The sequence below is a fragment of the Lethenteron reissneri genome, chromosome 43 (genome assembly GCF_015708825.2).
Source record: "Lethenteron reissneri isolate LAM-NWPU_2019-01 chromosome 43, ASM1570882v1, whole genome shotgun sequence".
NCBI classification, from domain to species: Eukaryota; Metazoa; Chordata; class Hyperoartia; order Petromyzontiformes; family Petromyzontidae; genus Lethenteron; species Lethenteron reissneri.
The window spans coordinates 2,946,588-2,960,242 of record NC_083821.1 but is presented as its reverse complement, the minus strand read 5'-3'; the positions used below and the strand labels follow the sequence as shown (position 1 = coordinate 2,960,242).

The 13,655-nt window shown below is 41.7% G+C and overlaps 1 protein-coding gene across 1 annotated transcript in view; it reads left to right on the top strand.

Annotated features, from left to right (window-relative positions):
- LOC133353278 (ATPase family AAA domain-containing protein 2-like) overlaps positions 1–13,655 on the top strand; it is a 47,170-nt gene that overhangs the window by 26,129 nt on the left and 7,386 nt on the right. Inside the window, 5 exon segments of the mRNA XM_061569387.1 lie at positions 1,735–1,857; positions 3,082–3,216; positions 5,662–5,882; positions 8,245–8,479; positions 10,215–10,433. Of these exon segments, the coding sequence (XP_061425371.1) occupies positions 1,735–1,857; positions 3,082–3,216; positions 5,662–5,882; positions 8,245–8,479; positions 10,215–10,433 (933 nt within the window).

Sequence of the window (13,655 nt, the reverse complement as noted above, 5' to 3'; positions counted from 1 at the left end):
ATGGTGAAGCTCTCCTGTTGCTCCCGGTCTTAAATAGAGCAGCAGCAGCAGGGTGACGTCATCATTTAATTCAATAAGGTGCAGTGATTAGAGGCAGAGAGGGTATTGTAATTATATAGATTGGTATTTGTTTACCTTATAAGGAATTGTAATTGTATTATAATTTTATTTATTTAATAACACTCTTCCAGACCGCACCATTCTGGCAAATCGCCCAATAAAGCTGGATGTAATTACCAGCGAAACGTCGTACTAAAATTTTAAATGATGTTGATTTGCTCTTCAACACACCGGTGGGCTAAAGAAGTGAATTATTTTGTCCTTTGCAAACGTGACACATTTTTTACTGTTTGGCCGTGTCGGGTGTTGGAGGCTTGCGACACATTTATAAATAACGCGATCTAACCCAAAAACCTTTATTATGAATAATATTGGTCGCGAAAGCCTTCATGTATGTATGTATGTTGAACTTCTTCTGCACCGTACGTAGCCATGCTAATCGGAGGTACGGATGAAGGACAGCAAACTTAACATGATTTGGGGTCGTGAACAATTAGAACACAAATGTAAACCAGTTCTTACGCAATTGATTCAAATGCACGTATGATAAGTAAAAATAGATGTAAATCGATACGTCACTGCTTACTTAATATTCGCTGACAATATACATTTAAAATATATGATTATCTTTCTGTATACTCTGAGAGTTTCATAAATGAATAACATACAAATAAGACACACATACCAGAGAAAGCAGCATGGGGCCAATGAGGAGGACATGTAGTCCCCTTCCTTGCGATCAATTTCAAGGCAGAGGTCGTGTTATTGGCGTATTGTGCGTGCTAATGTGAATGGCGGTGGTGAAGACAGTTGGGTGGCTTGCGCTGTCGTGTTACTATCCATTGTGGAAAGTGTTGCGGCCCCACGTTTCAATTTAAAACAAATTTGCTTGCAGGCTCTCCCAATTGATCACTTGTGGTTGTACAAAATCGTATAGTGAAATGCATATTTTTTTTCTCTCCTTTTGTTACTGTTTACGTTAAAATGTGTCGGCCGAGTCTTTTTTTACGATGCAGCATATTGCCCACACTTACTCCATTTGTTCCTCATTGCAAGGTTTTAAAATGAAGCTTTAATAGAATTCGAGGGCTCCATTTTGAGAATGTTATCTGAGCTGCAGTTGCATTTTTACGGTGCGTGAAAGCTAATGACTTGCATACAGTGTCATTAAGCATGGGCAATAATTCATCCAACACTCGATAGAACATTATTAATGATCATTCATTCACACCTTAATTTGAATGCTACCGCACCATAATTGGGCATTCACATTCAGGTTGCTATAGTCATTAACACGGCAAGATCCGTATGCTGTCGGCATGGTACAACACAACAGGCACAGTTTAACGCAGAGCTGCATTAAAATTATTGTGTCCATTATATTCCTTATATAACATAAACACCTGCCAAATATTACTTTTATGAAATTCCTGTATTCCTACTTTCAAACTCTGGCACATGTGTACTCTGTTTGATGTGTGTGGTGGGTGTATGGGTGCACGTGCTCTTTTTTTTCAAAAGTGGTGTGTTCCATAAAAATTGACATTTATATATTGCACAGGGGCTACTTGCATTACAATTTCCTATAATAATAACGTGATGTCGATATTTTCTCTGATGGTTGAGTTGATGTTCTTGTGACGATATTGTCCCCGATGCCTCGGCTTGCTGCAGATCGCATGATCAGGCACCGAGCGTGTGCTATTAAGGACACCACCTACGCCATCATGGCCTCAGAGTTGGACCCCGAATTTGAGAAACTCTGCGAGGAAATACACGAGTCACGGAAAAAGCGAGGTAAGCTGTGTGCGAGCGGCCGGTGCGCGTGTATGTAAACTCAATAATAACCTGGATCTGTCCCATGGCCTCCTTGCCAGCGAGTGTTTAACATTCCACGTTGCTTCAAAGTTCACTCGATTAGACAAAAAAAAAACGTGCTGTGATGTCATCGTGGTGTGTCCCACAATTATTAAAAAAAGTCCTCAAGTGTTGCCTTGTCTGAGGATTTTACGAATCCTTGGATTGTAATTTTTAGTCAACAAGTAATTTGTTTTCAGCTTGTGTTTTCGCTCTATTTTTTGGCTCTTTGGATTGTTCTTTCCAAAGACGTTCTCATCCAAGTTATTCTTGGACAGGACCACCTTTTTGTTAACTGCTCAGAATCTGTGTAAATGTACAGGGGACCTGTCAAATAACAGGACGCAGTGTGTGGATGAGTGAGTTGGCGAAAAATAAGTACTTGGGTGGTGGTTCATTTTCCGATCACATTTTATGAATTTGGCATGATGTGCATTTTTCACACCGTCGTAAATAATTGAAGCAAAAAGCTTGTGGAGTTTTTCAAAATATGTTTTGCCCACTTGTGTAATATGCATTTATAATTCATAAATCTATTCCTGGTTTTGGACGTACAAACGGTATTTTGTTGTCGTGATTGTATTAACCCTGACACTTAAAAATTAAGTTTGTGTCACATTAAATAATGTGAATCACTCAACTAAATCTACCCATAGACTTCCATTAATATGCTACATGTGTAGGTATTTTTCTATCTTTTCAAATATGTAAGGGTACATTTGTTTTTTGTATGAGCACATTTTTGTGTACTTTACCTAAATGAAGTGCTTGCTAACAGCATCTGGCTGTACAGTCTCTTGTCGGCTGTGCAGGGAACTTTATAAACATATTTGGTAGTAATTTTTTTGTGAGTAGGATGGAGGTTTTTTTTTACTTGCACAAATAGTACATAAATGGGCTTGAATATAAACGTTTAATAAATATTGTATTTTGATTTAAAGCTTTCGCGACTGCAGGGATTCATATTCTTGGTTCTTTCGGTAAAGTAACGTAGAAGGGAAATAATAAAATAATAAAACAATCAAATTCTCACGACGTTTCGACTGCAACATAAGCAATCCTCATCAGGTGAAAAAAAAAACAAGAATATAAACATTGCATTGATTTTTTTGTTTCAGTGTATCTCACGTTGGTTGCTTGTTCACAATCACATGTTTGTTTCAGGTGTTGTGCCGGCCATGTCTGCACCAGAATGTTACACTGTAAGGACGTTAAAGAAGAAAGACAGTGAAGCTGTAATTCTGGCTTCTGATGAAACCGCTGTGACAAATACCTCCAGCCCAATCGTGAAGATCAATCGTAAGTGCTTGTACTCCACTAAGATCGTTTGTTTTGAAAGCCAAACATTAGTCCAAAGCGTTTTATTAGTAGCTTGTTGCCTGTTTTGAATTTTTCCCTTATTACATTTGTGCTCTACTCACGGAGTTTGCATAGCTAAATAATGTATTGCCGGTGACCTCGTTTTAAAACGTAAGTAAAAAAACATCGCAAAACGGCCCTGTAGTTTCACTGTGCCCGTTTATCACAACAAAAATTATATGCTGGAGACATTGGGATCCGGCTCACTCGCTGTCAGTTGGAGCATCCTTGGAGATGAATTGAAAATGAGCAGAGAGGGGGAGGGCGGCTCTCGTTTTTACATCTTCGCGGATTCCAGGTTGGCGTTTGCCGCCCAATGCAATGGACCTCGTTTGTCGGAGGCGTTTTGTGCATCTGTACAGAGTGCTCGCGCAACGGCGGCATGCTCCCGGGGGGATCCGTCCGGCTCGGAGCGCACGTCAATTTAATCTGCCCGTCGGCAGCCATGCGCTATTCTTGGTTGCTGCTGTGATGTGCGCCCTTGTGCTAAAGTCACCTGATGCCACCTTCCATTCAAATCCTCCTGCCATTTCTGTTTGCCTGGTACTTTTTTTTTGGACTGGCTTTTGCAAGTGTGTCACTCAGTTCTGCGCACTTTGGCTGCACTCCTTTTTATCCGGTCATAATGAATGAATATATAAATAAGAATGCTTTTGTTATCTTGAGTAGCCACACGGTTTGAAGTATATTCATAATTCGGGAATTATGATAGGATAAAGGACACATTTGTCAATCATTGGCGATAACAGTGATGGGCTTCTTTAGGGCTCTTATTTCAAGGCCAAAATCAATTGGGGTGAACATTGGTGATCTTAATGCCAGGGACTACTTGCAGACTCATTTGTCTTGGCGGTTGACCTCATTGTATTGCAGGGGGAATTTGACAAGGGAAACAAAACTTTAGCTGACAGAGAAATCGAGTTCATGGAGTTTCCATCGCAATGGATAAAACATTGAAAACGTTAATTTAATTAATTTCGATTAATCTTATAACTCGGCGTACGTTATTATTTTTTCTTCATGCTATTTTCACATATTTGATCTTCAAGATTTGGATAAAAAAATCTGAATGCAGTACGCAAATGGATCCTTTAGTTTTATTACAGTGCTTTATATATGTTTTGGCTTTTACATTACCACCATTCTCCTAAAGCACATTTGTTGCAGGCTTTAGTCGCTTGGCGCATGAATTCATCTTGGCCAGAGGAATTTGGCTGTAGCTGTCATCCCAGCAGACACCGGTTTCTGGAAGAGGCTCTCTTACCACAGGGCAACTGTAATGAGAGTGCCCCCTTTGTGCACCACAAGGCCATAGAGTGCCATCTGCTGTCATCCTCACTCGGGATCTGGTTTGTTTCTGTGTGCTACTCGAGGAAATCGAAGGCACACATTTTGCAACTTCTCTTTGTGCAGTCATTCATCACTTCCATGACTTTACAGTAATTTTCAGAGGTTTTTTTTAGTCGCAAGCGAGAGGCAATTAATGGCCCTTCATCCATAAACATTACTTTATACTTTATTCGTTAAAAAAATCTGATAAGAGGCTGCATTGGGGGTGCAGTGTTTAGCATACCATACTATACATTTCGAGCCCCAGAGTTCGATTCCCGGCAAAGGCTAACATCATTGGCAAATGGTATCTGAACTGGTCCTGGAGACTTCCTCCCCCTCACCCTTTTACCAATCTGAACTGACCAATATATATGAATAGAAAAACATTGATTCTTACATGATCTGATGCATGTGTCATGAGCTTCAGAATCATTAAAAGAAAAATCTACGTATATTGTTTGTCCTTTGTTATATGATACTTTTTGGTGTGTGCAATATAATTACGTTTTTAAATCCCAAAACATCCCTTTTAGGGCCATTTTTGTTTACTTACAACTTAGTTTTAATTTTTGACTATTCCATTTCATGAACAAGGGTCACCGAACATTACTGTTAGTGCCGCAAACGCACAGTGTGATTGGTAAATGGTTTATAAACAAAAAAAACACAACTTGACTTTAACATCCTATTGCTAACGTGTATATGTTTCACGCATTGTTGAGAGACGATATAACAATCCCTTGAGTCATGTATTACGTACACATAAAAAAGACAAACATCAGCATGTATTGCCATACAGGCCGTTATGACAAGTGCTGTTGGCGATCACCTTTTAAGACTGCTGATGTGTGTACACTGCATCAAGTACTCATTTAGAACCGAGTCAACGTACGGGATAGCCCGGAGAAGGTTGTGATGCTATTTGATGTCCCGGTGGCCACGAATTGAACTCTGGCTGGTCATTGGGTTCATAGCACGTGGTTCCAACTGCCGCACGCACAGACCTGTTTGTAGGGCAGCCTCCAAGTACGTGTGCTTGTGTGTGGATGGCAGCCTACAAGAAGAAGCCTCGACGGCGCATTAAGTGGTCGAGGGGCGTGTGCTGCTCCTACAAGAAGGCCCGGCTCCCGGCGCCGGCAAGCGCCGGCTCGAGAAAAGACACCGACGTCAAGTCCGAGAAGGAGGAGGCGGACGACAAGGACGATGAGACGGAGGACACGTTGAAAGATACGACAGAGAAAGACGACGGTGCCGACACCAGCGACAATCATGAGGTATGCAACTTTGTTCCACAGCTACAGTAAGTCGTGCTTTTGTGCTAAAGTATTTATTCTCACTGCCAATTTTTACATAAATGTGGGCAAAGAACACCTTGCTGCCTCAAAGAACGTTCGTGTCTGGTTTTAGGATTTTGTGCTAAAGTATTTATTCTCACTGCCAATTTTTACATAAATGTGGGCAAAGAACAACCCTGCTGCCTCAAAGAACGTTCGTGTCTGGTTTTAGGATTTTCAATATATGTATGTTCGTTTATAGAGAATAGTTGATGCTGTGAACTTTTAATTTAAATTCCAATGAATTTAGAATACTTGTGTGCTTTGGTTTTGTGGCATGTATCAGGAATCCTCATTCATATAAGTGTTTAAAAACATGACCTTAAAACTAAGTTAATAGTATTCCCCCTGCAGGAAATAAAATTCCTATAATCAAGTTGTTGATTCTTAAGAGATAATCTCTGTATTAGGAGAATCGGTTAATATCATATAGTGCACCTTGATCTGCAACGATCGTTCTGCTTTCTGCGTTAGCAAATGCAAATGTCATTCATATAATAACATCGAGCAACCACAAATTCCCTGACACAAATCTCCATATGGGAATATATGGTTGATTGTATTGATTGTGATGTGACACACACACGCATGCGCAAACATATGGTAATAACGTTACAGGCATTGCAATTGTGAAAGCCCTGCAAGGCATGAAGCCACTTGTCACTGCCTGGCTTTTACATAGTTGGATCTATTCTGGGTTTCCACCCTCAATAACTCTACAAGTAAAGTGCTGCTCATCATTTAAGCAGCACAATTGCTAATTGCCAAGTAAAATATGTAGTTTGGCAGGAGACCGCTTGCTCTGGTGTAGTGGCTTCAAATTTGGTTCCCAGCATTGCTTCGTGAAGCAGTATTGAACCGTTTGGAGCATTGTTGACTTTGGAAGTATTTCATGTTTCATATGGGATTAATAAACATTTGTATTACTCTATATACATAGCTGCACCCTTAATCTCCCAGAATGTTCAGTTCGTATAATACACTCGCTTAACTTAAGACATTTAGAATTACTTTGATTCAGTGATAATTAGCACTACTTTGTGAGAAGTCTTATATATAGACTGTTGTCCATCCAAGGAATGGAGATTTTCCCTTTGCCCATTTGAGCATGAAAACACATGTTGAGTTGATAGTGTCAGCAGTCTAGCTGTTTCGGTTTCCTCTCTGCCATGAATATCTTCTCCGATTTGTAAAATGTAAGGCGAGGTAATAAGGTGATGTTCTCAACCAAATCACCGATGAGTGCACCAAAATTCCTCACGTAAAATGTATGCTCTTCACTATGGGGACCTCATTTGCCAGTAAAAATATGATAATTGGTTCTTTACCCTTCTATCTGGCAACAAAACTGACACCTTTTTGCAAGGAGTCATGTTTGCATAGACCGCAATACCTGCAGTCATAAATACAAACAAAAGACATAACTCTGATAATGTGCACATTATAAATACAAACAAAAGACATAACTCTGATAATGTGCACATTATCAGAGTTATGTCTTTTGTTTGTATTTATGACTGCAGGTATTGCGGTCTATGCAAACATGACTCCTTGCAAAAAGGTGTCAGTTTTGTTGCCAGATAGAAGGGTAAAGAACCAATTATTGTATGCTCTTCCTTAATATAGCAAAATTTGATCTCTGAGAATCGGTACATTTCAGTTTTATTGTCACATCACAAACACCTTCATAGTAGGGCATGTGGGAAAGTGCCGTGGACACTTGAAGGGATCTCAAAACTAGTTCTGTTTTATCATATTCCAAAGGAATTATCTAATCCAGTGTGATGTGATGCTGAGAAAGATGGACATTTATTAATCTCATGACACGATGCCAAAAGCACATGTTCCGTGACATGGCCTAACGTTAGTGCATTCGCCGCTTGTTGCAGAGGTTAATGGCTCGAACGCAACGGCCGTCGTGAATATTACTGCGGGTGTGATAACCGTAATAATACTATGCATCTTAGCTTCGTAGTGGACTTAAAAATCCATTGTGTCCTGGCGTCGCGGTCAAAATCCGACAAAATTCGAAAGTTGGCCCGGAAAGTGCTCAATTGGGATTATGCATAGCAATCATCACCCCCAACTTTCAGACTAATGCCCTAGGTCACATATACACATGAGAGTATCCTGCTCCAGTTCTCACCTGCTAAAAAATATGAACGTTAAAATGTAAACATTTGGAATAAAATTGGGGGAGAAACCCAAAATAAGTCATTAAAAAAATGTACAGCGGTGAGCGTTGATTTACTTTATTCAGAGCCACCAACTGTACAAACGACGAGCGTTTACTCATGTGCAGACGGAGTTGAGCATGGACATCACGGGGCAAGAGGAGGACTCGCACGATTCTCGCGACGCTGCAGACGGTGGATCCGTCACCGGGAAGGAGGACAACGCTAACGGTGCTATCGACGAGGGACAGCAGCCGGTGCTCAATGGTCCGCTGGGCGGGAATGCCGATTCCATCATGGAACTGGACAGCGACACAGGCGAGCTTGACCAACTCGACGAATCTGCCATCCCCATCATTGAGGGTGAGAGCTAGGAGGCAAAGCTGGCCTCTTCTACTTGTCGCGGCCACGTTGTACTGGGTGTGTTTGTAAAAGATTAACGCTTTCCCGATCCGAGACGTCTGCAAATTGCAGGGTGGGTGAATCTCGAGTCGTTCAGCGAAAATTTTATTTCGAGAGGCGTTTTTAAATACATTTTACTCGCCTGAGAGAACTGTTGCGACACGACCGCACTTTACGAGAGCTGGCACCAAACTGTGCCACACTCCCTCCTGCTGCGTGGCCTTTTACGTCCGGTTCCGTTCCAATGGTGTGCCCGTACGTCATCGGAATGGAATATAAACTGATGACGTACACGTACGTCATGTACACGTACGTCATTGGAATGCAATAAAAACTGATGACGTACGTCATCGGAATGCAATAAAAACTGATGACGTACACGTACGTCATCGGAATGCAATAAAAACCGATGACGTACACGTACGTCATCGGAATGCAATAAAAACTGATGACGTACCCGTACTACACGTACGTCATCGGAATGCAATAAAAACTGATGACGTACACGTACGTCACATACACGTACGTCATTGGAATGGGAAAGGGTTAAACTGCTCGACCCGAGCCATTCATGCTTTGATATCTGCGTTGCCTTTGTTGCTGTTCGCCTTTTGGCGTCCTTTGGCAGCTAAAGGAGGCTGTCTCTGGTGTAGGCCAATTGGTTTCAAGGACAATGTATACATTATTATCAGAGCATGTTTGTTTGCATGTTTTACCACAAACATGATGTGTAGTTAATACAGACGTTGATGCCTTGTTATAGGTGTCTATTTGGTGTTTGAACATCTTCACACCTGTATTTTTGCACTAAAGGCTAAAGCCAATTCGTTTTTTCATTAATGTCCCGTGATTGATTAGGTCGTTTAAAATTGTTGCGTAGTTACAGTGCCACGGTCTAACACTTAGCATGCTGGATTAGCAATCCAGAGGTCGTCGCTTCGATTCGACCTCCCGGCGTGGAAATGAATGCAATGGTGCAAGTTTATTACTTCACGCGCACACCGCCTCTCGTCCCCGCAGCAGTATATATACGTACACAACAGTCGATTGGCAAGTTGAAAGTGTGGGTACTTCCACCTCTGCCAAGATGTCTGGCCAGCTGGGAGAGTGGGCCAAATGCCCTCTTGAGGGACTCTGTAGATCTCCCTCTCGTGGTGACCTTCTGCCAGCAGTGGTGTTAGCAAGCATTTGCAGGGATGCGCCTTTCACCTATAATTATTTAACTAATGTAACACTCTATACCATTCCGACTGTCTTCACGGTATGTTGCTTTCTTTTGTCCACAACACAATATGAGAATAGCAAAGCATCATTTAACGTATTAAAATTTACTCTCATGCCGTAGATGCATGTGTTAAATCACGCATGTACAAGGATCATATTTACGATTTATGGGTATATACAGTTGTTACATATTTTTAGACTAACGGAGTAAACAAAACAATGCAAACGAGAGAGAAAAAACAAGAATACAAGCGTGACTGTAACAGATAAATACATTTTTACCTAAATCAATGACCGTGAATCATGGTGGTCGTCCATCAAGTCACTGGCGACGGGGGGGGGGGGCATACGGAGAAAAGTGTAACATTTCTAATCTCCCCTTGAATTCTGTCTCACTTCTAACTGAGAATTGTCATTCGGTGGACTCCTGTTTGGCCAGAGTAAAGAAATTGACCGTTTTGATGTTTAACAGAAGCAGGTGAGGAAGAGGCTGACACCGAGGTGTCTGGCGGCGGAGAGGCGAGCAATGGCAAGGCGGCGGAGGAGGAGGGCGAGGCTGACAGCCTGGCGAACAAGGAAGAAGCAAACCCGGCACGTTCGTCTTTGCCGCCTCTGGGTCCGGCCGCAGGTGATAACGGCGCCGACGATCGACTCGCAGAGACAATAAATGGAGATGCCTCGGCTTCCAAAGGTGAGTGAAATGACAAAAACTCAATACTATTCGTCGGTAAGACTGCCTTAAACAGGAACGATCATATAATGGACGATAGTTTAGGTGTAAGGCCCTTTTTGAAATGTGTGATGCTTTGGCGGTCGGTAGTGCACAAGTAAGGACAACTCAACACTAATGTCAAAATCGCTGCTCTCAAGAGTAAAACCTTTACAACTAGGCTTTTGCCCATCCAAGAACGGGTGTATTGCAGTAAATCTGAAACTTGCAAGCGAAAAGCAGAACGCGACGTGATATTAATGGCATTAATGCGTGTGCATTTTGTAAGGGCGCAGTGACACAGACCTATTTCATTTTAAGGTTATAATCCCTTGTTCATCACGACGTCCTTTTTACTTCGATGTCTCAATAGCGTTAGGGAGATCGCGTGACGTGAGGGTTCTGCCTTTGTAGTGATGGTTGTAAGTTGACGCCGAGGAGGGGGGAGGAGGCGCCTCGGCCCCCCATGTGGAGTGACGTCACCCGCTAATTATTATGAATGGGGGGGGGTGTCCATTTGTGGAGGACGTTACGAGGGGGGCTGTTCGATGTCGAGTGATGAGGGGTGAGGGTGCTCCATGTGGAGTGACGTCACCTGCTCATGATTATTGATGAGGGGGGGGGGGAGTACTCCATATTGAGTGACGCCGCTCGCTCATTATTATTAATGAGGAGGGGTAGGGGTGTCCATTTCGAGGACGCCACCTGGCCATGAATATTAATGAGTGGGGCTGGTCAATGTGGAGTGACGTCACGAGCATTAAGGACATTCCTGGGTGATTATAGCAGGTGTAGGTGACATTTCAGGCAACGGCCCTTCAAACGTTTGCTGTTAACGCAATATGACGCTTTTTGTAAACATTCTAAACGTCATTTGAAGTGACTCGGAGTTGAGCAATCTTAAAAAATATATACTAAAGCAGAGAGCTCAGCCACCAAGTTAGATCCTGTTGAGATCAGAAGTATATTTTGTGAGAGAGGGTGCGTTGGGTAAAAATAAACACGTCTCTATATTGAGAAATGCGAGGCACTCTTCACCATTGGTATTCCCGAACCATTCATGGAGATGGCACCATCCAAACAAAGGACCATAACTTTATTTCCCACCAAGTGGTCATCATTGTTTCGTGATTGCCCGAGTTGGCTGTGGGCAGGGGTTTTGAAGTAACAGTTTCACGACTGAAGTAACAGTTTTCTGACCTTGAGGTCTTCTGTTCAAATATATATAGGGAAGAAGTAAGTTGACATTGGTCAAAATTGAAGTCTGCGCTTTATATGTGACTGTGATGGTTTTGGTAAGATGTGAAATTGCATTCAGTTATGGTGTCACCTAAACAAATAGCGTTGATGAAGTTCAACCAAAATAACTTCTCATGTCCTTCCATAGCTATGGCTCAAGGGCACTAGACGGTCGGGGAGTGCTGTGAGGTGAGGAGAGAGTGGAATTTGATGGAATGGAGGGGGCTTGAGCCATTCAATCTGCCGTTGGGCAGAAAAACTTGAGAGGAGGGAGGTTTGTGGAGATCAAAATTGCGTCATTTCTTGTTTTTCTTTTTGAACCAATTGCAAGATAATACCATTACCTACTTTCTTTCACTTTTGGATGATGGTCTTTCCATGCTAATAAGCTGTCTGTCATCTTATTTAGCTGTAGCTTCATCCTGGACCATGTGACTATAAAATGGTAAGATGTTGACTTTATAAAGGTTATTGATATTTGTGAGACTTCATTGTTCAAGAGCAGTCAATTGACAATGTTATTGTTTTTAGCAGCTGTCCAAAAATATTTCAAAGTAGATGATTACTTAATGTCAGCATACGCTGAGTCAGCGTGAAACGCTAAAAGCAGATGACAAGGATGGCCCAATATGCCCCATTTTTTGGCGTACAGCCAATTTTGTTTGCACTCTTCCCACACAGCTGATGCGCTTTGTAATCACAATCCATTCATTTCGTTTTCGCGTTGATGGAGCTACAGATGAAAGGATGGAGATAAAGCAATTGTATGAGGTTTTCAGTGGCATGACCCAGTTCCCACCTGTCTTTGATGAAATGGGTGAGGCATTCACAGTTTTTTTTTTACAATTTGGCACAATTCATGTTCTTGATGCAAGGCATTTGAAATCATGGATGAGGGTGGCTTGATTTAAAACAAGACAAATTCCACGTGATTTGCAGTTTTCCCTCCCCGTTTGAATGTGTGTGTTTTCAGACAGAAATAATACATTGTGATGAATATCACTGGGTTCAAAGGAGAGGATTCATGTTTCATGGGTTAGCATCTTTTCACTAATTTAAATGCATTTAGATTTGAATGGCTCACTTTGTATGTGTGTATGCCGAATTTATTTTGCACCATACGTAGCCAACCGTGCGAATCTGAGGTTGTGGCTCTTGTATTAACAACTAAATCTGGATTCTGTGTCACTCAGTAACAGAGGACCGTTGTTAATATTGTGACCAAAGCAAATAGCATGTTGTAATTTAAAAACTAATCTCGTAAAAAAAACTACAAATCTGTTCAAGAGTTTAATTTGATGGAGAATTATTATACGGTAACAATAGTCCATTATACGTTTGCCAGCCCGAAAGCCCTGGTTTTTGAAAGGTTTACTGCCCGGCTAAAACTGGTGTGCGATAAATATAAATGAATACGTTTATTTGTGTGCACGAGCTCATTCAGGATGGATGACGTTGTTTTGTCCCTGCTACAAATTGTACAAAATTCTGCTGGAATTTTTTTACAAATGTATGCAATTTGTTCACGTGATTCTACTTCTGACATCGCTACACTTTCTCTGAGATTGTTTATCAAATAGATTTCAAGGTTCAGCTTTTAGTTTGCAAGGCTCTAAGTTGATCTTACCCAACTGAGGTCCCTGATAATGCACTACATTCACAAGATGTGGGACTATTATCTATACTCGGAGTGACATAACTTTACCTTATCCTCATAAACTTGGAAAAGCCTTTCTGCCCTCAGTAACATTTTCAAATTTAGTATATGTTTTTAATCAAGCTAAAGCGATTTGCTTTTTTTGGCCCCTCTCTCCCGATACTTTCCATTCATTGGCTACCACATTCTGATGAGCCCCCCCCCCCTCTCCTCCCCCCTCAACTCGCTTTTAAGGGATTACATCTTGAATCATTGCCTCACTTGATCCAGCTGATCTGGCTGTGACTGTCCCACCTGATGACGGAGAC